The sequence below is a fragment of the Ictalurus punctatus genome, chromosome 4, assembly GCF_001660625.3.
Source record: "Ictalurus punctatus breed USDA103 chromosome 4, Coco_2.0, whole genome shotgun sequence".
Taxonomy (NCBI): domain Eukaryota; kingdom Metazoa; phylum Chordata; class Actinopteri; order Siluriformes; family Ictaluridae; genus Ictalurus; species Ictalurus punctatus.
The window spans coordinates 6,219,688-6,242,587 of NC_071284.1; the positions used below are offsets into that span (position 1 = coordinate 6,219,688).

A 22,900-nucleotide genomic window follows, 5' to 3' on the forward strand; every position below is an offset into this window, starting at 1 on the left:
GATGAAGGAAATGAAGAAGGCTAGCACGAGCCACAAACATCTCAGGGAGGCTGGATAAGTAGGCTGGGTAAAGAGTAATGCTTGGGGCATGCTGTTATAGGAAAACAATGAATGACGCGGGTGATGGGAAGGGCGGAGTTTGTTTTCTGACATTTCTGAAGTTAAACTTTTTCAAGCCCTCTTTCTGGAACTTTCTTCAAGTAAAATGAAACAGCAAACATGTTGAACTGTACATTTAAGAAGTACATTTAATATATATTTTTAAAAAATAATAATAAAAACAATCAGAAAAATACAAGGGAAAGAATGATTTCATAATATTTTGGAGTATCGTCGCTTCACAGAATCCCTGTAAAACTGGAAGATCCGCTCAGATGCCTTCTGACTGACCGCGATACACTGCTGCATCTGTGGGGGAAAAAATACACTCTTACAGAGTGAAAACTCTACATGGAGTTACCATTTTATCAGATGTATAGTCCCACTCCAAAAATTATTGGCACCCTTGGTCAAGATGGATTTTTTTTTTTAATGACTGCGGTTCACTTGCTTAATCTTACACTGAAAATATTTTTCAGTGTAAGATCACCTTGTAAACTTTTGAAGTAAATTGATTCAGTAAATACTGTCATCTAAAACCTATATTTTTAACAAAACTATAAAAGCCACAATTAGACTTTTTCCCACCAGTAAAGATGATGATTTTCTTCTTTATAATATAAACGTGGAGCTGTGTAAAATGGAGGTTGGCAGTGTTACTCTACCGTGAATGACGATCACCAAACTTCACGCTCGCTTACCTCTTTCACCGAGAAAGAACCTTTTGTCGATGACATCATGACATTGTGCTCTTTGCTGTCGATTGCGAAAGTCATTAGTGCTCGGCTTTCCTAAGATAAGACAAAGGATTTCTTAGCGTTATGGGAATTCGTTAAGTGAGACATTGAGTCAGTGAGGTGAAATGCACTTGGTGTGTTTTTGTGAAGATAACAGGAAGTTCTCTTATTCCACTTAAGTGGAATACATTCTCTTAAGTCCTCTGTAATGGGAAAAAAAAAGTCTCGCACCTTCTCCTGCTGAGCCGTGGGGTCTGTGATGATTTGGCTCTCGGCGTCGATGGCACACGTGACTCCGCAGAACAGGCGGCTCATGGGCAGCCCGGCATCCATCAGCGCCGTGCATGCGGCGTTCAGACAGCACGCTAACAACTGAGAAACCAGATAAGGTCTGATACACGCATACACAGACATATACACATTCTGCTTCAGGAATGTCAGACATTGAGCTCACTAAATCGAAATGGTCTTGTAATTGAATTGAAAGATTTGAGGAAGAAAACAAAACAGAACAAACAAACAAAAAAAGAGCTTCTTTCTGTGTTATTCTGCTAGGAGCCAAAACAGAGCAATAAACTCAGGGCCATACACTTCATTAGCAAGCTGAAAAAATCTGATACTGTAACCATGTCTCTAAACCAAGTCATTTAGGGATTTCACAGCAGCAGTGTAAATACTTATGCACTCGCATCTTCATGAGTATTTATAGTTTTCGGTGATCCTGCACTAGCCTCAGATTCCTGTTCTTGATTGACAGGAGCGGAACCTGATGTGGTCTTCTGTTTCAGCCCATCTACTTCAAGGTTTGATGCGTCGTGCTGCTTTTCAGTGATGCTTTTCTGCTCACGGTTGTAAAAATTTTTTTTTACATTTAAAAAAAAAAAAAGCTCCTGTAGACTTCCTGTCAGCTTGAACCATTCTGGTTTCTGCCTGCAGAACAGGACGTTTTTTGTTTTTCACACCATTCTGTGTAAACGCTACAGACTGTCATGGCGTGAAAATCTCAGATCAACAGCTTCTGAAATACTCAAAGCAGCCCATCTTGTACCAACAACCATGATCAAAGTCACCGAGATGACGTATTCCCCGTTGTTATGCTTGATGTGAACATTACCTGAAGCTCTTGACCTGTATCTGCATGATTTTATGCACTGGGCCGCAGCCACGTGAATGGCTGATTGGATATTTGCACGGATGTGCATGTGTTCCTAATAAAGTGGACAGTAAGTGTATATAGCTTTCCATCTCGACCACCTCCCATGCTGATTCTAAAGAATACTGAGTACTACTCCATGTTCCTGTACTCCACGTTCTACCCTCAGATCAAGTCAGGTTAAAAAGCTCAGGCGTAAAGCTAGGAAGGATACCGATCCGTCATCGTGAACCACTTGCATGACGAGCGTGAGGGATGAGCGTGGATGGAGAGTGGACAGCAGAGCGGCCTCACACGTCTCCCGCACACACTGCTCTCTCGTGCGCTCCCGCACACCTGAGGACGCAGGTAAAGAGAACATTTATCGAAGAGATGATCGTTGGAATGTAGCCTTTATGTGACTGCCACCATGAGGTGAAAAGATGTAATCACATACACTACACACAGACTCCCATCAAATAATAACTTCCTTCAAACATACTAACAAGGAGACTCAAACTTCATGAGGTCATGCCTATCATACGTCTGATGCGTGGCGTGACGCCAAATTACGTGCTGGGGAAATATTCGAGCTTCAAGATGGCTACTCGGAATAAAAAAAAAGCTAACTAAAAACACAGCGCTTGTCCTTAACTTGTATTTTGTTGCTCGCCTTGTCACTTAAATAACTGCTGTTTCGCGACAGGGGCAAAAAAATCAGTAACTGTAAGCAAAGACATTTTTTTTATTGCTGCAGTTACCTATGAATAAACAAATACAACAATCAACCATAACATTAAAACCACCGACAGGTGACATGAATAACATTGATTATATTGTTACAATGCCAAGGGGTCAAAAGTCAGTCCTCGAAGTTGATGTGTTGACGATTGGGTCAGAGCATCTCTAAAACAGCAGGTCTTGTAGGGACTTAAAGGATCTGCTGCTAACGTCTTGATGCCAGATACCACAGCACACCTGCAGAGGTCTTATGGAGTCCATGCCACAATATTAGCCAGGTGGTTTTCATGTTATGGCTGATCAGTATATATTAACTTCATTGTTGTCTATTACCGGTGCCATTGGGGCTTGTCACAGCCTTAGTCAATGGAAAGATCTGTATGGTTTTGGTTGTATTAGGCATGGTGCCAAGGCTGAAGGATGCCGTGGCAGGTCAACATCTATCTGTGTAATCAATGTATTACCTTTATTCACTGTTCAATTGCCACTTTTTGTGTTATGTGTGCATTCTGGATTTTACTATTTCAGTAGGTCCATCACTATACGTACAGCAATTTTCACCTTTTTTTTTCACCTGCTTGTATCTGAGCAAACTTAAGACATTCTTGTTAAATAGATTTTAATCTACGTTAATGATGCTTGATGAAAGACTGATTCTGATCTGTGAAAGTGCACCATAAAAGCGTTTCCATTCCATCTGATCTGTTATGAATATTCACACTCACTCTCTCTCTCTCTCTCTCTCTCTCTTTCTCACACACACACACACACACACACACACACACACACACACACACACACACACATACATACATACATACATACATACATACATACATACATACATACATACATACATACATACATACACACACACACACACACACACACACACACACACACACACACACACACACACACACACACATATATACACACACACATACTGGGCATGCCGGATTTGGGCTGGATCAGAACTTCCAAAGTTGCTCGATCATAGATCTCCTTGTTCACTTTAACCTCAGCTGGTCCGTACACTCCTACCAGCACACTGGTGTCTCCTGTCAACACATTTTCCGAAGGAAAGAGGGCGGAAGTTATTCCTCCATGGCAATTTTATAACAAGTTAATAATTCTGTAGTAATAAAAGATCTAGCTAGTTAGCTAGCTGTGTTATTGGAACACAAGCCCTTTGTTACTGACTCGGATTAGACAGTAGTTGTGTGTTGTTGTTGTTTTTATAAAACAAGAATAAATAAAAACACCACCTTGCATAAACGTGGCTGAACCGTCAGGTTTGGATAATAAACTCTGTTCGCTGCCGAACTCTCTCAAAACTGAACTACCAATATCCAGCTCCATCGCGGCGTGCTTCGTTACGGCAAGTGTTTGTCGCGCTTCTTAATCGTCATCGTTTTGGGCGCTCATTGATGACGACAGTGACGTAGTAGGATCCCAAAATACTGTTTACAATTTCACAAAATGGCACTGTTTACTATTTAAACACGAGTCACTGTATTTAAACCATATAATCAATTCTTCTATAATAAAAATGTAAAATAATATAAAATCATGTCCAAGCATTAATAATAACAACAACAACAATAACAATAATAATAACAACAACAATAATAATAATAATCTTGACTCAACAATGTATGTATTGAAGATTCTATGTATTTTTTGTATTATACAAATTACATATTCGTCTTCTTCTTCTTCTTAATAATAAGAAGAATAAGAATTGGCAATTGCATGTAATTTGTTTAACACAAATATATATATCCAATCTTTGACTCGTCATTACATCCAGTGCTGAATCATTATTATTATTAGTAGTAGTAGTAGTAGTAGTAGTAGTATTGGTTGTTGTTGTTGCTGTAAGTTCATGTAAATTGTATAACTAACATTTATATAATTTATATAATTACATTCATTATTGAATAAACATGACCATCACTACAACAAGAACAATAACAAGCTCTCACCAATCTGCTGCCCACACTCCAGTCCAGTAGGTGGCGGTAATGCACCTTAACTTGGTTTTCCAACCGCCATTAAAACCAAAAGAAGAAGAAGAACAACAACAAGCTCTCAGTTCATCCTGACCTGCAGAGGGGGCACTTCGCGTCATATTGACGTGGCCAGCCGAGCGAAAGTGAGGACGTTCAGAGGGAAAGATGGCGGTTGTGAGGAACATACAGAAACTATGGGGACTCGGTGTGGGTGCGATTCGTCAACACGCAGCTCTGAGAACATCCAGAGTCCTACAGCAAAGAGCTTTCCGCCTCAGTGTAAGCCTCATTTATCAACATAACCTTTAGCAGGTGCGGGGTATGGTGCGGGAGTATCTCTCCTCGGTGTGTAGTATTTACAAGGACTAATCACCTGCTGGAGATTTCTGGAGGACTCGGTGTTTAATACAGTCCCGGCGTTTAGGGCAACATTTATGACCGTGAAAGATGGACGTTGTTTTATACACCTGACTCTCTTTCATAATGAAATGCAGGAAAATGGACGGTGTAGCAGTGTGTGATGTTTTGAGTCAACAAGATTAGTAACCAACGGTGAAGGCCTGCTGTAAAGCAGCTTATATGTTTATAACTGATTCATATTACTGAAATAACCATGACAGCAAAGACTTGCATTTAGAATTAGAATTTATTAATGCGGTGAAACACTACACGGCTCTATGACGCTGGCCGGTGCTCACTGAGCATGCGCGGTTCACATTTCCTGGTTCGTGTGCCTCCTGTCCCGGCGCTGATTGGTTGATTTCAGGGGGCGTGAACACAGGCATACTTTTAGTCTCTCAAAGATCTTTGTGTATTGTTTTGTGCAGGGTTTCCCAAACTTTTCCAGGGCAAGGCCCCCCAAATGGCATTAACATTTGACTGAGGCCCCCCTTTTGCAAGATGTCTTTAAAACACATTAAATACAGACTTCTGAATATACCCCCCCCCCCTTTTTTTTATTAATAATTACATCTTACATCACATTAGGAACTGAGTGTGTGTGTGTGTGTGTGTGTGTGTGTGGTTGTGGTTGTCTGAGAGTGAGAAAGAGAAAACATACATTTATTTATTTTTCAAACCAAATTGTTGAGGCCCCCCAGGTGCCCCCTGGTGGACCCCAAGGGGGCCCCCCCTTTGAAAACCACTTCTTTAGTGAAAACAGACAAAATAATCTCGCTGTGATCTCACACGGTCTTGGTCTGTGTATTGTCACAGCCTTACAGTATTTAGGACTGACTTGTTAAGGAATGTTTACGTCTAATTATGGTCAGTATGTTTAGCATGGACATGTTTTGCTGGTGTGCAGCATATCATACACACCAGTTAATCCTATGTTATGATTATGATTATGTAAGAAATAAATAGGGTTGGGAGGGTAACTTTAAAAATGTATTCCTTTACAGTTACAAATTAGTTCATAAAAAAAAATGTGATCAGTAAAGTAATCCAAGTCTCACAATATGAAAGTAATGTAATCTGATTATTTTTGGATTACTTCAAGGTCACATATGTAAATAAAGTCCAGACAAAAGCAATATGATCTAAAATACTTTTATTTAGAGTTTATTTTAGAGCTTAAAACATGTTCAAAGTTTGGATTTGTTTTAATAAAATAAATCCATAAATAAAGATCGCTGTATCCCTGATGCGGTTAACATTACATCACAAAAGCTAGGGTGACCATATTCCGGTTTTCCAAAAAGAGGACACCCTTTTTTGGGGGGAGGGGGGACTTGTCTTAATAGCGTTCAAAACAGTGTTACTATGAATGCAGAATAAATGAATAAAATTGGTTTCATTCTGCCCACATTTGACATTTTTTCTGGCATTCTTTTGAATAAAATATCAGATGTCAAATAACAAAATGCCACGAGTGTACCTTGTACCATCATTCACACATTTTAATTTATGAAAGACACTTATGTCGTACCTTTAACCGTCTGTAGTCACTTTTAATGTTATGGAATGTCCATTATGCAAATTAGTTCCTATTATTACTTACACTATAATGTTACATCACTAATTTTTGTTTTTCTGTATTTTTTCACTCTTTAAAGTTAATAAGACCAAAAAATATATATATACAGCTTGTTCGGTATATCTGAGCGACTGCACAGCTCTGTTCTAGGAGATTTTTTTTATATATGTATATGGGTTCGATTCCCACCGTGGCCCTGTGTGTGCGGAGTTTGCATGTTCTCCCCGTGCTGCGTGGGTTTCCTCCGGGTACTCCGGTTTCCTCCCCCAGTCCAGAGACATGCATGGTAAGCTGATTGGCGTGTCCAAAGTGTCTGTAGTGTATGAATGGGTGTGTGAGTGTGTATGTGATTGTGCCCTGCGATGGATTGGCACCCTGTCCAGGGTGTCCCCCGCCTTATGCCCCATTCTCCCTGGGATAGGCTCCAGGTTCCCCGTGACCCTGAAAAGGATAAAGCGGTATAGAAGATGGATGGATATCTCCAAGAATAGATGTAGATATAGATTCAAGAATATTAACTTATGTTTACTTTTAAATGATGGACCAAGTGGTCACTTCCATTTTCTGAAAATATTGAAAGTAAATTAATTTCGCTCTTGTAGGTTTAGGCCTGTGTTCACCCCGATGTGATAATTTCTTGATATCTTGTGAACTTCTCATGCAGGTTTTTCTTTGACCCTTGTGAATACTCTTATTTACGATGCATATTCTCATATGACAGGGAGCTCAGTGCCAGGAGTCGTTTGATTCGTCCTTGGAGAAGCCTCAGTTCCCCGGTGCCTCGGCAGAGTTCATCGATCACCTAGAGTTCATCGAACCCAACGTGATCGCAGGAATCCCTGTGTATCGCGTCATGGACAGACAAGGCCAGATCATCAACCCGTCCGAGGATCCACAGGTAAGAAGCTAAAGCTTTCTACACTGTACACGTGCACACATCACACACACGTTACACACATTGTAGTATAAAAACACTGTATCGATATTGAGATTATTTTACGTGCACAGTGTAATACTTTAAATCTGTCATCCTGTGGTTTCAGGAGGATTTGTTGGGCTTTATCTCTCATATGATGTGTTGTACCGGATGTGTTAATGTAGCACACTGATCTCCCTGAATATTTGGCAGATAAATCAAAACATTTTCCTCTACACACTTTAATCGCATGCAATGTTTTCTTCTTTTCCTTCATTGCTTCGTAGCTCTCTAAGGATACAGTGTTAAACTTCTACCAAAAGATGACGCTCCTCAACACGATGGATCGCATTCTGTACGAGTCTCAGAGGCAGGTAAGTGTTACGGCCGTTTTTATTTTCACTCCTGTCTCCGTGGTGACGTTACGAACTGTAAACAAGGACCCAGTACGCCGCTGACCTGTTTTTGATCCCGGATTTAAGGGCCGTATCTCATTCTACATGACCAACTACGGTGAAGAGGGCACTCACATCGGCAGTGCTGCGGCGCTCGACTCTAACGACCTGGTATTCGGCCAGTATCGAGAAGCAGGTGAGCGTCCGGTTTGAATATTTTAAAAAAGTTTATGAAGTCGTGTGTAGTTTTAACAGGCGCAGAAAAATGAAATAAAGCCGATTTTCTTCATACTCGCTTGCGTATGTTGATCAGTTCCACTCACCCGTAAATGACCAAGCATGTTCACGCCGTAGCTGATTTACGTTTAGCGACGAAACATAATATGCAAAGCTCACGAAGAGCTGAAAAGGACAAAATGACAACTGAATGGTGAAAGCGCGCCTCCTAAGTGCGGCAAATCTCCCAGTGATGCAGCTCGGACACCTCAGAGTCCTTTTAAACAGTGACGCTTGTTTTGTTGAGTAGCTTGAAATATTTGCCTCAGTTTATGGATTTGTTTTGGATTGCTTTCTTTCAAGCCATTAAGGAATAACACACTTCAGATCGCGTCGTTGTGCGAAAACAACGAACGCAAGAAGTGCATTTTGGTATGGCGACATGGTCTGGAGTGTGTTATTCCACCAAGTTTCGCCAAAGATTACAACATTTAATTTGTTAATAAATGACACAATGACATTTTATAGTTAAATGTAATGTGGAACGTCTGAGAAACAAGTTACTCCCTGTTCTTACTTATGATATAGACAGTCATTCCCTCACCAGCCTTTCTCTCTCTGTCTTTTTTCTCTTTTTTTCCTCTTTTTCTCTCTCTCTCTCTCCCTCCCTCCCCCTCTTGCTCTCTGTCGCTCGCTCGTATGGAAGTCCGTTTCCACCCGGAGGAAAAAAAGTTAATATCTACTTTATATCTCACAATTCTGACATTTTTTGCGAGTTCACATTGCACAATTTTACTCGCAATTACGAGTTTAAATCTCACAGTTCGGATTTTTTTTCTCTCTCGCAATTTAGACATCTACTTGACATTTAGTCAGCTACAAAGAATGCCCAGACAAAGCATCAGTCATTCTGTATAAATAGGCTATAAACAGGAAAAACAACAATGTAAACCGAGCTAGCTTGCACAAGCACATGCTCGTTACCTGAAGTCAGTCACAGTTCAGTTACTGCATCAATTTGGATGTCTAAATTGCAAGAGGAAAAAAAAAAAGTCAGAATTGTATGATATGAACTTTTAATTGTGAGGAAAGAAGTCAGAACTGTGAGAGGTAAACTCAAAATTACGAGAAATAAAGTCGGAATTACGAGAAATAAAGACGGACTTGTGTCAGAGAAATGAGGTTGCAATGACCCTTTAAAAAAAAAAAAAAAAATTATTTATTTATATTAAATGTATATGGAGTGCCCACCATACAAGTCCCTGTGTATGGTCACTATTGAAACAGTACTGCATTAGAACGAACGCATTGATCTTAACGCATTGGTCGTTCACGTTACAGCCGGATCTACTTTCCGAGCCATGCTGTTATTCGGAAAATAGCACGTACTTCCTGTCCAATCAGATTGAAGCATTCGACTCCTCTTTGTTATAATGGCAATAATGAGGTGAAATGACAAACGAGTTTAACAACAACAAGAAAAATCACAAAATAAATAATTCGACAGCATAATTTGTGTATAAAATTGCAGTAACTTCTTCCCAATGACATGATTTTGAATCCATTCAGTCAAGGATCACATCGATGCGTCTCCTTATACTTGAATTTACTGACTTTACTTACTCCATACATGTGAATTAACTGATCAGTGAGGCCTAGTGTTTTGTAGTTTGGTTCAGAATTTCAGTCACCAACATGTAACAATGCTCGTTAGCTAAAAGATGTTATGCTAATGTAGATTCGAGAGTTTGTTCGTTCACTTGTGGTTAAAATGGAGCATGGTGCTGTGTGTCCTCGTCTCTGAATGCCGTAGGAGTGCTGATGTACCGCGGTTTCCCTCTGGATCTGTTCATGGCACAGTGCTACGCTAATGCCGATGACGTCGGGAAGGGCAGGCAGATGCCGGTGCACTACGGCAGCAAAGACCACAACTTCGTGACCATCTCGTCTCCTCTGGCCACTCAGATTCCTCAGGGTGAGAGAGAGTAATCATACAGCATGCTGAAGTTAATAACCTGAATGAACACTGCAGCAGCAGGGGGCGGGGTCACGCTCCGTCTGGTACACTCCTGCTGATTCTTCATAAGCTATCGAGTTTGTCCATACTGGAGTCGGGCACTGTGCCGAGTATAATATAGAACTGATCTCACACTCCACTACACCGAGATACTCCTGATGTTATAATATCTTCTTTATACGCATTAGATTTGATCTGTACTAGGATTTCCATTTTCTGATTGAGAGTATGCTGGGTGACGTTCTTTCTTTCTGTCATTGTCTACTCCTTTTTTTTTTTTCTTTCATTCTTTCTTCTGCTTTTTTCTTTTTTCTGATTTTTATTTATCCCACTTTTCCCCCATCATCCTCCTGTCTTCTTTCTCTGGTTTTTCCTTTATTTTATATCCTTTTGTGTTTTTCTTTCTTTGTTTCCTTCTTTCGTTTGTTCTTACTTTTATTCTTTTGTTTGTGCTTTCATTTGTTCTTTTTTCATGTCTTCTTTCTTTCTTTTTCTTTCTTTCCTTGTATACTCCTTTTTTTTTTTCTTTCATTCTTTTCCCACTTTTTTCTGCCTCTTTTTTTTATCCCATTGTCCCCATCTTCCTTCTTTCTTTCTTTTTCTTTCTTCCTTTGGTTTTTCTTTTGTGTTTCTTTCTTTCTGTTGTTTCTTTTCTTTCTTTGTTTCCTTCTTTTGTTTGTGCTTTCTTTCTTTCTTTCTTTTGTAACTGCTCATATCTCCATAGTCTTCAGTGATCAAATGCTGTGGTGTTAAAGTGAATAAGTGTCAGAATAAAATGTCGAAATACAGGCCAGTTGAACTGCAGGGAACAGCAGAAGGCTAAACAAAACAGAATTATTCCCCAAAACTCCTAGTGTATATGTTGGTTTATGTTTTTATTTTTTCTAAGCGCAACCCGAGTGCACGTTTCATGTCCTGCGTCCTTTCCCCTTCGGTGAATTAGCTTTTCTTCATTTGTCTTCATGCAAATTATTTAGCTGTGTAACTGAAATTGAAATACAGTTAATTAAAATGAAATTGATAACCTGTGTGTGCGCACGTGCCTGTACTGTAGCGGCCGGAGCAGCGTACGCTGTAAAGCGGGAGAACAGCAACCGAGTGGTGATCTGTTACTTCGGCGAGGGAGCTGCCAGTGAAGGAGATGCTCACGCCGGCTTCAATTTCTCCGCCACGTTGGAATGCCCGATTATTTTCTTCTGCCGCAACAACGGCTACGCCATCTCCACCCCCACCCATGAGCAGTACCGTGGCGACGGCATCGGTGAGCTTCACTTACACCATCCAACACATCACTAACTGTTAGCTGCTGTTGAGTGGAATGAATTAAAAAAAAAATTATTTATTGTCTCATTTCTTTTTTTTTTTTCTTTGTATCTCTTGTATATTTCCTCCTTCTCTTCTTATTTACATCCTTTTTTTCCTTTCATTCTTTTTTTCCCCTTATTTCTTCTGTCTGAAATTTTTCTTTCTTTCCTCCCATCTTTCTTCCTTTGTCTTTCTTTCTTTCCATCCTTGTGTACCTCGTTCTTGTGTTCTTTCGTTCTTTCTTTATTATTGTCTCATCTCTTCTCCATCTTTTTAATTCTCATCTCCCCCCCCCCCCCCCCCCCCCTTTTGTATGTTAGCTGCACGAGGCCCAGGCTACGGCATGTTGTCTATCCGTGTGGACGGTAACGATGTGTTTGCCGTGTACAACGCGACAAAGGAAGCGCGGCGTAGAGCAGTGGCCGAGAACCAACCTTTCCTCATCGAGGCCATGACCTACAGGTAAAACACAAGCTGAAATCAATCAGTAAGAATAACAATCCTGACAATCACGTGCGTGGGCTTCTCGAGCTTTTTTGCAGCCACCTTTACTGTAAAAAAATTTTCCGTTCTGTGGACCGTCTCAATACAGATTTATTTATGATCAAAGTCCAACCAATCAGCTATCAGGCTCATTATTTGATTTTATACAGTCATATTTTTGGAGCCACATAAGAACTCAGTCATAAATATAATAACTTTGATAAAGAGGTGTTGTGATTTTACAGCACTGTAACTAAATGTAAGAACGTGGAGCCTCTGGGTATGTTTCTGTTAAAATTTATGAAGAGAGGGTTGCGATGTTAGAAAAGAGAAAGTACACAAAAAGACGGCGCCCTCGCACCGCTACACTCTTCCCACACCAAGCGCTTGGGAGAGTTTGCCAAATGACACATAGACACACAAAGTACAAATGGGAAGATCTCTCATTTATTCTAAGAAAGGCTGAGTATCTATCCTGCTTTATACACAACAGAGACCAGGGGTTAACTGTTGATTGGCTAGGCGGAAGGGCATATTTGCATAAAACAGGAAGCATATCAATATAAGACAGGAACAACTCCATATATGGTTTTCAGGAAGTCATAGGAGTAGTGTTAATCGGGAAGGTATGTCAATGTGCGAATGGTGAGGGGTTTTATCTGTCTGTACCTGTGGGGAAGAGTTAACAGGAACAAAGAGGGAAAGGTGTTCACACAGGAGCAAAGAAAGTGTTCACAAGGGAACAGAGAGGGACGAGTGCTCACAGTAAACTTCTCAGTGTCATAACCAGTAACACCTGGGTCCTGTCTGTAAATCGCAGCCACATCTGGCTTCTAACATTTCCTGTTTAAGATCAGCGTCATGTATCTTTCTCAGAGGATCATCAGATGTGTTTCTCTTTCTTTACAGCTTTTTCCATTTAGTTTCCATCTTTCTCTCTGTCTCTCTGTTTCTTTCTTTCTTTCTAAGGCTATCTGCCTATCTATCTATCAACTCTACAACTATAGGCACTCTGTCTGTTTATCTGTCTATCTATCCATCTATGGCTTTCTAGTTGTCGTAACCAGCAGATGAACTGGTTAGATTTTGGAATTGATCCAAATAGGTTCAGGGTCACAGCAAGGTCAAATGTCTGAAATAGTTTTTCTTCTGAAGTTTCCTTCCTGTTTAGAATATTTAGTAATGGAATATTTTGAGGGATACAAATATTAGTAACAAGAAGGACTAGACTTGTGGCAGGGGCGTTCCTGTCCACGCTGAGTCTGACTCCTTTATTTCTCTCTTTCTCTTCTCTCTCTCTTTTTGTCTCTCTCTCCCTCTCTCTCTCTCTCTCCATTTCTTTTTTTCCTCCTCTTTTTTCTTTGTTTCTGTTTTTATTTTGCTCTTTCTTTCGTTCGTTCATATTTCCATTCATTTGTTCGTTCTTTTTTTTATTCATACTTTCAGTCATTCATTCTTTACTGTCTTGTGTTCTTTCTTTCTTTCTCCTTTACATTCTCTCCTGTCATTCTTATTCCCCTCATTTGGTCTCTCTGATTTTTTTTCTTCTTCCTTTGTGTCTCTTTCTTACTGTTGTTTCTTTGATCTTTCTTGTATTTGTTCATACATTTCTATTTTGTTTGTACTTTCATTTGTTCTTTCTTTTTTTCCATGTGTACTTTTTTTTTTGTTTGTTTGTTTGTTAGAACTTATTTTTCTTTGTCTCTCTTTTTTATGTCTTGCTTTATTGGAAGTGTGCTCTGCTCCTTTAACTTTCTGTTTGCCCCGCTTGGTGCTGTTGTTATGAGCGTGCATGCGTAATTAAAATGTTGTGTGAATGTGTATCAGGCAGGTGATTATGGGGAAAGACAGCAGACATGTCTTGGCTGAGTTCTTATTACCTCCGAGTTCTCACTGAATCTCATTCAGTTTGAAGGCAGATTTTTTTTTTCCCTCACTACAAGAACCCTTTTTGTTGTTTTTATTGGTGGTTCATTGTGCAAGTAAATACGTCTTGATGTGTGAGAAGCCACTCTGAATGCTCTCTATAGTGCACTGCTAACTGCTCCCTTCCTCTGGGCTCAGGATCGGCCACCACAGCACGAGTGACGACAGCTCGGCTTACCGCTCAGTGGACGAGGTGAACTACTGGGACAAGCAGGACCACCCTATCTCTCGCCTCCGCCACTACATGACCGCGCGCGGCTGGTGGGGTGAAGACGAGGAGCGTACATGGAGGAAGCAGTCACGCAAGCTCGTCATGGAGGCCTTCGAAAGGGCCGAGCGGCGTCTCAAACCAAACCCGGAGTTAATTTTCACTGACGTGTATGACGAGTTAACTCCAGCCTTGGTCAGACAACGAGATTCCATGATGAGGCACACGCAGCAGTACAAGGAGCACTACCCCTTCGACCTGTACGAGAATTAATCACTACGTTTCAGAATTCAAATATACTTAGTCACTTCCCCTAGCCACTTGGATTTAGGGGATTTAGGGGGTGGTGATGCTGCATCTAAAATGGGAGACGTGACATAATTAAACAAATTCTAACAATCATGAAGCACAGATACGTTCATGTAGATACCTCTGGTTCATTTATGTCTGGGACATGAGACATGAGTGTTGCATATTTCTCTGTTACACAGTAGAGGTCATAAATTTACACACGCCTTGCAGAATCTGCGAAATAATATTTAAAAAAAGAGGGATCATAAAAATCGCATTTAGTTTTTTAAATTGAGTTCTGCCCTGAATAAACGATTCCACATAACAGATATTTACATATAGTCCACAAGACACAATAATAACCGAATTTAGACAAATGAACCAAGAAGGCAACACGATACATTAAGAGCTAGCGGAGAGTAAACCAGAAGACAAAATAATAACAATTTACACCAATCATACTGTTCATAAGTTTACACCCCCCGCCAGACGCTTAATGTATCCGTTGCCTTCTTGAGCTTCAGTGAATGTTTGCCCCTCTTGTAATTGTCGTGTACGAGTCCTTCAGTTGTCCTCAGTGTGAAAAGATGGATCTCAACCTCATATAGCCGCTGTTGAAAGGGGTCAAATGTGTAGAAGGTGCTGGAAAAGCAAAGAATGTGCAGGACCTGGAGGATTTTTCTGGTGAACAGTGTGCAGTTTAACTGCTCAGGATAAACAAGGGACTCATGAAGAACTCTCACAAAACATAAAAACAGTCGTTGATCATCCAGGTAACGACACACAGTATTATGAATCGAGCGTGTGTAAACTTTTGAACTGGTTCATTTGTGAAAATTCAGTTATTATTGTGTCTTGTGGACTAGATGTAAATATCTGTTTGTGAAATGGCTTATTCAGGGTAGTGCTAAGTTTAAAACAAAAAAACAAAGTCCTCATATTTTTTAAAATTATTAACATTTTGCTGATTCTGCAGGGGTGTGTAAACTTAAGACTGCAACTGTAAGTTATTAGCTATTACTGTTGATGCCCTCCGGATTTCGAAAACACATCAGAAAGGTGGCGTGTGTGCGCCGTCTGCCACTAGGGGGCACTACGTTGTACCTTTTTATTATCGCGCACTAGTGTAGTGGCGTGTGAGGACGTGAGATTTTGTTCCGGTCATGGTATTAACTGCTCACTCGACACTGATTGTCATCATTTAACCCGGTTTCATTATCACGATCTTTTAAATATGATTGTCTTTAACCGATTGACATGCATTATTGACATATATACGTTTATATTAACTCGAATGATGTGTATACACGCTGATCTTTTTAAACTCGTTACAGTAAGCCAGCAGGTTGAGGATCACCTATGTTCATGTTTCTGCCTCAGTGACTGTTTCCACATCTGTGAATATGGTTAGTAAATTAAAAATGATCAGGCGTTGAAGAACTGCGGGTTTTCGTTCTGTTATAGGTGACTGTATAAGCTGTATAAGGATGGGTCAATGTCGTCTGTGTCCTTTAGTATGGATTATGAATTTGGATTAAAACCTTTTCTTTGGTTTTTAATTAATTTAAAACAAACTGCTGCTCTTGTCAGATTCCCTTCACTGTTATATCATCTTTAGGATGACATTTAGTCAGATTTACTATATTATATTATGTTTGAAACATTAATAAAATGATTGTGAAACATTAATACCTTTTACATGACTTGTGATTGACCTGTGTTTGTGGAGGTTTCTCATTATAAATCTCGTTAAGAAATCTGTCTGATGAATGGCTGGGTAAATATATATATTAAATGTCTCAGTGTTTTTGTATATTACTTGTAAACTATTCTCCAACGCCATGTGATCTTATCTGACGTAAGCCTGAGGTACATTGTCACACTAATGAACAGACGAGACAAAATGACTCATCATTATTAACGTTGGCAAGCAAAGCCAAGCAGATTGCAAGCTGTGCTCTGTGAAAATATTAAGAGCAGAATCTTCCTGCAATACAAATAACCCAATTACACCTCTTTATCATAAAACTCATAAGTCTTCAATTCTAGCAGCAACCAACGATGCAGCTAATGCGAGCTAGGTGAAGAAAAATGTCCAACTCCAGGTGATGGTGCTGTAATGATACACAGAATGTAAATACGATACGATCTGGTGGGGTCTTGTTGACACATTTTCCAGAAGAAAAAAAAATAGACAGCGCCTGAATATGTGCCTTAGGTTTCCATTTTCAATTCTTAAACCCAGATTGAATCATCCAGGAAATGCTGATTTAAAGTGGGTAAGATAGCGTGTGTGTTATTAGCACTGCCCAGTAGCTACCACATTAGCTCGTGGAAAACAAAGCGTGTTTTGGAGAAGCGTCTGAAACCCTTTTAGCCTCTTTTGGTTCGAGATAAAGAGGACGCTACTTAGCAGGAGAAGGAGTATAGGCTTGATTACGTTTCATAAACATGTCATGTAAAATAAGTGCTACTTTTTGACAAATAGCCCTCGTCATTGAATCAAGAGCCTTGTATCGAATGAAAAGATACAATATCACGCAGTGTTTCCCCCCTACTAGGTGAGCGTTTACGAAGTATGATGTTCTAAGTGAGTCATCTTGTAAAACTCTGTGGCCAAAAGTATGTGGACACCTGACAATCACATCCGTATGTCCTGCTTGAACAACCTGTTCTAGATTTAGTCCTCCCTTTACTTTTATAATAGCCTCCACTCTTCTGAGAAAGCTTTCCACTAGATTTTGGAATGTGGCTGTGGGGATTTGATAGCATTAGTGAGATCAGGCACTGATGTTGGGTGAGGAGGATTGGGGCACAGTTGGTGTTCCAGTTCATCCCAAATTTGTTCAGTGGGGTTGAGCTTTGTGCACAGGGGCATTGTCATGCTGGAACATGTTTGGGCCTCTTGGTTCCAGTGAAGAGAAATAGTTTTTTTCACATTGGACCTTCACCTTCTTAGTATCTATTTATGTTTTATATTTAATTTGTTTTAAATAGTTTATAGGGTTGATACTGATCCGAGGTATGTAATAGTGTAAGTATATTTTTCTGCACAACAATAGTGAACCTCTCATGGCTTAATAAGTGCAGTTCACTTTTATTCCTCAAGCTGGGAATGTTTGGTAAACAACAATGATGATGTAATGTGTCGATCATAATTACCGTGACATAAACTTGACATGCCTCAGCGACATGGCTCAGGTGGTGCACAGTGGTAGTGTGTATGGTATTGGTTAGCACGTTCTCCTCACACCGCCAGGGTTGGGGGTTTGATTCCCGCCTCTGCCCTGTGTGTGCGGCGTTTCCATGTTCTCCCTGTGCTGCAGGGGTTTCCTCTCCCAGTCCAAAGACATACATCGCAGGCAGATTGGCGTGTCTAAAGTGTATGAATGGGTGTGTGAATGTGAATGTGTGTGTGAGTGTGCTCTGTGATGTATTGGCACCCTGCCCAGGGTGTACTCCGCCTTGTTCACTATGCTCCCTGGGCTCCAGGTTCCCCACGAAGTTGTGGGATAAGCTGTATAGAAAATGGATGAATACTGTATACATATATTGCTCCATTATTAGCCACATTGTTCTATGTTGTAGGCGTAGATTGAGAGATTAGAGACATTTCCGCCAACGTAACAAAATCACATACCCTCTTGTTCTCCTTGAAGTGCACTTTGAGAACCACAGTTCTTGCCTGTTATCAGTATCGGATCAGTTTCTGAATAGTTGTTCGGAGCGCTTGTTTCCCAACCCAGCAATGACACTGTACAGACTGTTCTTCCATCATTAACCCACAGCTAGTAAAGTGATATGATCATTTCATCTAATCAGCAAATTAATTAAAAGCCAAGTACTGCAGGGGTTTGTTTTCATCTATGCCGCAAGAGCGTTCGTAGTCGACAGCCAAAGGGATTTGTTGACTCATAACTCAGTTACTCCACTACTTATTTTTTGAAAGTGCCCTCTTTATTTATCGTATTCCTTCTGCACAGCCAGTCTTTGACCTCCTACGAGGAAATGATCTTTTCTCCCGATACGCAATTGTTTTTCATTATCTCCGTGCCCTTATGGATTGCTGATTCAATTTGGATGTGAAATTGCACATGTCACTTTGTATGGGTTTGTCACAGTGGCTGTTAATCAGCATGGTAAAGTGGGTCAGTCTGGATAAAGGACATTAATGCAACATGGCACTAGAAACGCAGCCGAGCCGATGGTCGACTGTTGAATTTGTAACATCTGTTGACAAATCCAAGCACACAAATACACAATTTTTCTACTTTACTTGAAAATCGAGCACTATGCTGAGTTGGAAAACACTAAAGACTAAACGAGCATAGCCTTTATTCCAATATCGCTCGTCTTTGTTGACTTCTCCTCGCCGTTTTCCATTGAGGGAGTCCTGGTTGCCATCTTCATCTCCACTTCATTGCTTTATTGGCTCAAGTGAAGTTTCTTAAATGATCTTTCGGAAGCCTGAGGCACCGAGGCTACTGCTGTGGAGCGCTAAGGATCGTTTCCACACAAAATCTTGAAACAGCTTCTTTTACAAACTAACAAAATTGCTCCAAGGTGTTAGCAGGATCAAAAAGTTATTTAAAGCAATCATGCAAACAAACAAAAAAAAACCTACAAGGCAAATCTCAGGTGTATATAAAAGCAAATCAGCTAGTTATCATGCTAGATAGTTAACTGCTTAGTTAGAAAGTGAACTATACCCTATAAAACACTGACAAAATCTTGTACGGTTGTTCTCGCTGCGAACACTATGTGGTGTTATAATTTAATTATATTAAATATAATGTTCAAGCAAAAAATACTATATTCACATTTAGCAGCAGCTCTAATATCTCAGCTCGTCTTGTATTATTAGGCCACCACTAATACGTCCCAGTATCTCCCAGTGGTCTTTTTTGCCATGCTGGTATACAGTATATTGATTCCACATGTATTCTTGTAATCGTTTGCATCCAACGTAGTTTTTGAAAAGGAGAAAGAAGAAAAATATTGCTATTTAACAATATCCTGGTAGAATTCCAAAATGTGTGTATACCTCAGCATGACAAGAATTCAAAACAGGTCAAAATCAACAGAAATCTAGTCTGACCTTTTGTATATCATGTGTATACATTGTGTGATGTACCTTGATAACCACAGAGGTTTTTCTATATTACAGATGCAATATGGCAGCTCTTTGTTTAACGAGTCCTGGAAATGCAGTGGTCCATTTGTCCATTAGGGGGAGAGATAACATCTCTCCAGTTCTGGACCTGAAACCTGACCAGAGCTCCTTGACACTTTAATAGAGCTATAGAAAGAATAAAACTAACATTGCGTTGTTCCTCGAGTAAACAACGTCAAGACTTTCCGTATACGATAAAAATCAAATAACACTGTAGCTACAGTGCAAGTGATATATTTGGTTAGTGAAACTTTTTTTTTTCTTTCTTTCTTAAAACAGATTTGTTAAGATGTTTCTTTGCCTTGAGTAGTTTATCTGAACAATGTAGAAACAATGTTTGCTCTGATTCTAGCCTCTTTATAAAGTTAGTCCTTTAGGGGCTTAAAAATAGCATATTTTAACGTTGCCCCCCAAAATAAAAAAAATATCTGGTTCTGCTTCTACAGATTGATTAACATAAAGCTAAACGCACATTTCCATTAAAACCAGTTAAGTTGAATGGAACGTATGAGCTGAGTTATTGATAAATAAATAAAAAAACGTACTAGTAAGGTTGGTTTGCTATCCGACCACCATTACGGAAAATACATTTATACCCTTTTGCTTTATAAAGTAATCTGATTTATTTAATTTATTGATTCACTTAGTGACTTCTTTATGCAAGTTTTTGGGATTCTGCAAAAACATGATATAATCTGCATATAGACTTGCTAGTGTAATGCTAATTACTTGCTAATGTAATGCTAATGATATTCTTGAAAGTTTGTTGGGTTATTCTTTTATTGGAATACAGTGGCCTTGGGTGCGTTATATAAAGCTTTTATGTGCTGAAGGAATGATTCCCTAAAAACAAAACCTGGAAATAGAGATGTCCAATTCACATTTTTTCCAGTCCACTTTACAGTACGAAGGTCCTGATGTTGAAATAAGTTTATTAAATTATTAAATGAGTAGTGCTTACTTTGCTTTTTTAAAAATCATTTTCCTCTGTTCATAAATTCACTTATTTATGAAGCCCATATACAGTCTGTATGATAATGATTTTATAATAACCATAAATTTGCATTTCCAACACTGTTATGAAGTACTATGTATGCCATCAACAAATTTTTAAAAGTGTCATACATGCACAATTAGTAAAAACAAAGGAAGAATTTGCGAGTTAAGGAAAAAAAATTGGAAAACAGTCATAATAATAATAATAATAATAATAATAATAATAATAATAATAATAATAATAATAGGAATTATTTTAACATTGTCATTTAAAGAAAAGTTACATAGAAACTCAAATTTTACCTCAGGAGTTTTGATAAAAGCCCCACATAAATCCTACAGCCAGAGCCGTAGCTACAGGACAGGTAATGCAGGCACTTGCTTTGGACACTTTCCATGAAATTGTCAAATCTCAAAGTGCAGAACTCCCCAAAACCACCAATGAGCAATAACTGTAACCCCCCTAAAGGTGGCCCCATCTGGCAAGTATGTGGGACCAACACAAGTTTATTTTGACTTGCTGTGCTTTTCAAAATGAAGAGGACTTGCCTTTCTGGAAGCCAGAAAAGAAAGAGAAGAAAGAAGAAGAGGAATAATGAATAATGCAATAATGTAATGGAACACTAGTCCAGCACCATGTGCATGGTTTGAAGAAGGTAATGTAGTTTATCTAATTGGGAAGCTTGATTAGCACTACATGCAGAATATACTGTATAGTAACACTGACACTTTCAGACCCTTATCCTATAGCTGGTTCATCATATTGCACATATACCGATCAGCCATAACATTAAAACCGCTGACCGGTGATGTGAATAACATTGATTATCTTGTTACACTGGCATCTTTCAATTTTATATTAGGCAGCAAGTGAACAGTCAGTTCTCGAGGTTGATGTGTTGGAAGTAGGAAAAATGGGCAAGCATAAGGATCCGAGCATTGTTACAGACCAAGTACACCCCTTCATGACAACAGTATTCCTAAATGCCAGTGGCCTCTTTCAGCAGATTAATGCTACACTGCAAAAATTGTTCAGGAATGTTTAGAGGAACATGCCAAAGAGTTCAAGGTGTTGACTCGGGGTCCAATTTCTCCAGATCTCAATCCTGCTGGACAAACAAGTCCGATCCACGGAGACTCCACCTCACAACTTACAGGACTTAAAGGATCTGCTGCTAACATCCTGGTGCCAGATACCACAGCACACCTTCAGAGGTCTTGTGGAGTCCATACCTCAACAGGTCAGAGCTGTTTTGGTGGCACAACTGGGAACTACACAATATTAGGCATGTGGTTTTAATGTTATGGCTGATTGGTGTAGTTGGTTCAATCCTTTGCGTTGTCCTGCCTGGAGGTCCTAAAGTCCCTCAAATCACCTCTGCCTACACAAGAGCACCTTTAAGCTGGATAAGGAGCCTGCAGCCTTCCCAATGGATGGGACTCATCTTTTCTTACTAAAGCCTCTAAGTGGACAACCTTCAAAACATATCAAGTACTGTGTTATTCTACATTGATTCTTTTAAAGTTTTTAAACAATGTGAAGCACTTACTACAGATGAATTAGTGAAGGACTCAATACCACTGTGGCATAATGTTAATTATTTCCGGAGTCCTTTCACTAAATTTTATTTAAGTTAATATATCATTTTACGTCAATCTCAGGTCTATTTCCAGCATTCAACCTTGGACTCGAGCTCAATCTTCTCAGGATGACCACTTGGGCAACACTTGACTGAAACTCCTATCTATCCATTGTGTCTGAGCATCATAGTCACATCTAGGCTTTAGTAAGAAAATAAGTCCTATCCATTGGAAAGGCTGCAGGCTCCTTATCCAACATAAAGGTGCGTTGGTGTCTTGCTCTTTAGTGTTTACGACTTCTCAGTCCCATTGCAGATCTTTCATCCACCCACTCGCTCGCCTTGTATCGCTCTCAGTAGTGTACTACAAATTCAGAGTAATCCATTTCTCCCGACAAAACCAACACTCCCAGAACATTTACTTTGATAAGATGTGGCATAGAAAGTAATTGCTGTTCCCCTCCGCAGGTTTTAATATTGACATGAAACCTGCCATTGTCTCTGATGGAGGCTTTCTCAGATTATGATGACACTCTGTTATCCCAGTACAGGAGATTACTTCAGTGAGGACAGGCTCTGACAGACACATTCTCCTGCTTCTCGAAGTCACAGTTGCAGAATAGCAGATATGAAGCTGTCCCTACATGCTTAGCTGATTTACCAGAGATTATCCTGTGTGATCAATAAACTGA

The 22,900-nt window shown here is 39.7% G+C and overlaps 2 protein-coding genes across 2 annotated transcripts; one reads left to right on the forward strand and one right to left on the reverse strand.

Moving 5' to 3' along the window:
- Window positions 1–222: 222 nt before the first annotated feature.
- exosc5 (exosome component 5) lies at window positions 223–4,768 on the reverse strand. The gene is made up of 7 exons (XM_017466487.3): window positions 4,698–4,768; window positions 3,978–4,172; window positions 3,657–3,770; window positions 2,204–2,325; window positions 1,068–1,208; window positions 801–890; window positions 223–408 (listed from the first exon to the last, which is right to left on the reverse strand). The coding sequence occupies exons 2-7, from the start codon at window positions 4,069–4,071 to the stop codon at window positions 313–315; spliced, it is 657 nt and encodes a 218-aa protein (XP_017321976.1). The 5' UTR covers window positions 4,072–4,172; window positions 4,698–4,768; the 3' UTR covers window positions 223–312.
- Window positions 4,769–4,817: 49 nt separating this feature from the next.
- Window positions 4,818–16,148, forward strand: bckdha (branched chain keto acid dehydrogenase E1 subunit alpha). The gene is made up of 8 exons (XM_047154737.2): window positions 4,818–5,003; window positions 7,424–7,600; window positions 7,906–7,992; window positions 8,101–8,209; window positions 10,043–10,204; window positions 11,301–11,507; window positions 11,872–12,013; window positions 14,099–16,148. Exons 1-8 carry the CDS (start codon window positions 4,890–4,892, stop codon window positions 14,439–14,441), a joined length of 1,341 nt encoding a protein of 446 aa, XP_047010693.1. The 5' UTR covers window positions 4,818–4,889; the 3' UTR covers window positions 14,442–16,148.
- The last annotated feature ends 6,752 nt before the right edge of the window (window positions 16,149–22,900 follow it).

Excerpts from the sequence above, each read along its gene's own strand:
- bckdha (XM_047154737.2), top strand. The coding sequence starts at position 4,890 with ATGGCGGTTGTGAGGAACATACAGAAACTATGGGGACTCGGTGTGGGT. Across the intron at positions 11,508-11,871 it reads GTACCGTGGCGACGGCATCG|CTGCACGAGGCCCAGGCTAC; the intron begins GTGAGCTTCACT and ends TTTGTATGTTAG. Across the intron at positions 12,014-14,098 it reads ATCGAGGCCATGACCTACAG|GATCGGCCACCACAGCACGA; the intron begins GTAAAACACAAG and ends CTCTGGGCTCAG.
- exosc5 (XM_017466487.3), bottom strand. The coding sequence starts at position 4,071 with ATGGAGCTGGATATTGGTAGTTCAGTTTTGAGAGAGTTCGGCAGCGAA. Across the intron at positions 3,771-3,977 it reads TTCAGCCACGTTTATGCAAG|GAGACACCAGTGTGCTGGTA; the intron begins GTGGTGTTTTTA and ends ATGTGTTGACAG. Across the intron at positions 2,326-3,656 it reads GCCCAAATCCGGCATGCCCA|GTGTGCGGGAGCGCACGAGA; the intron begins GTATGTGTGTGT and ends CTGCGTCCTCAG.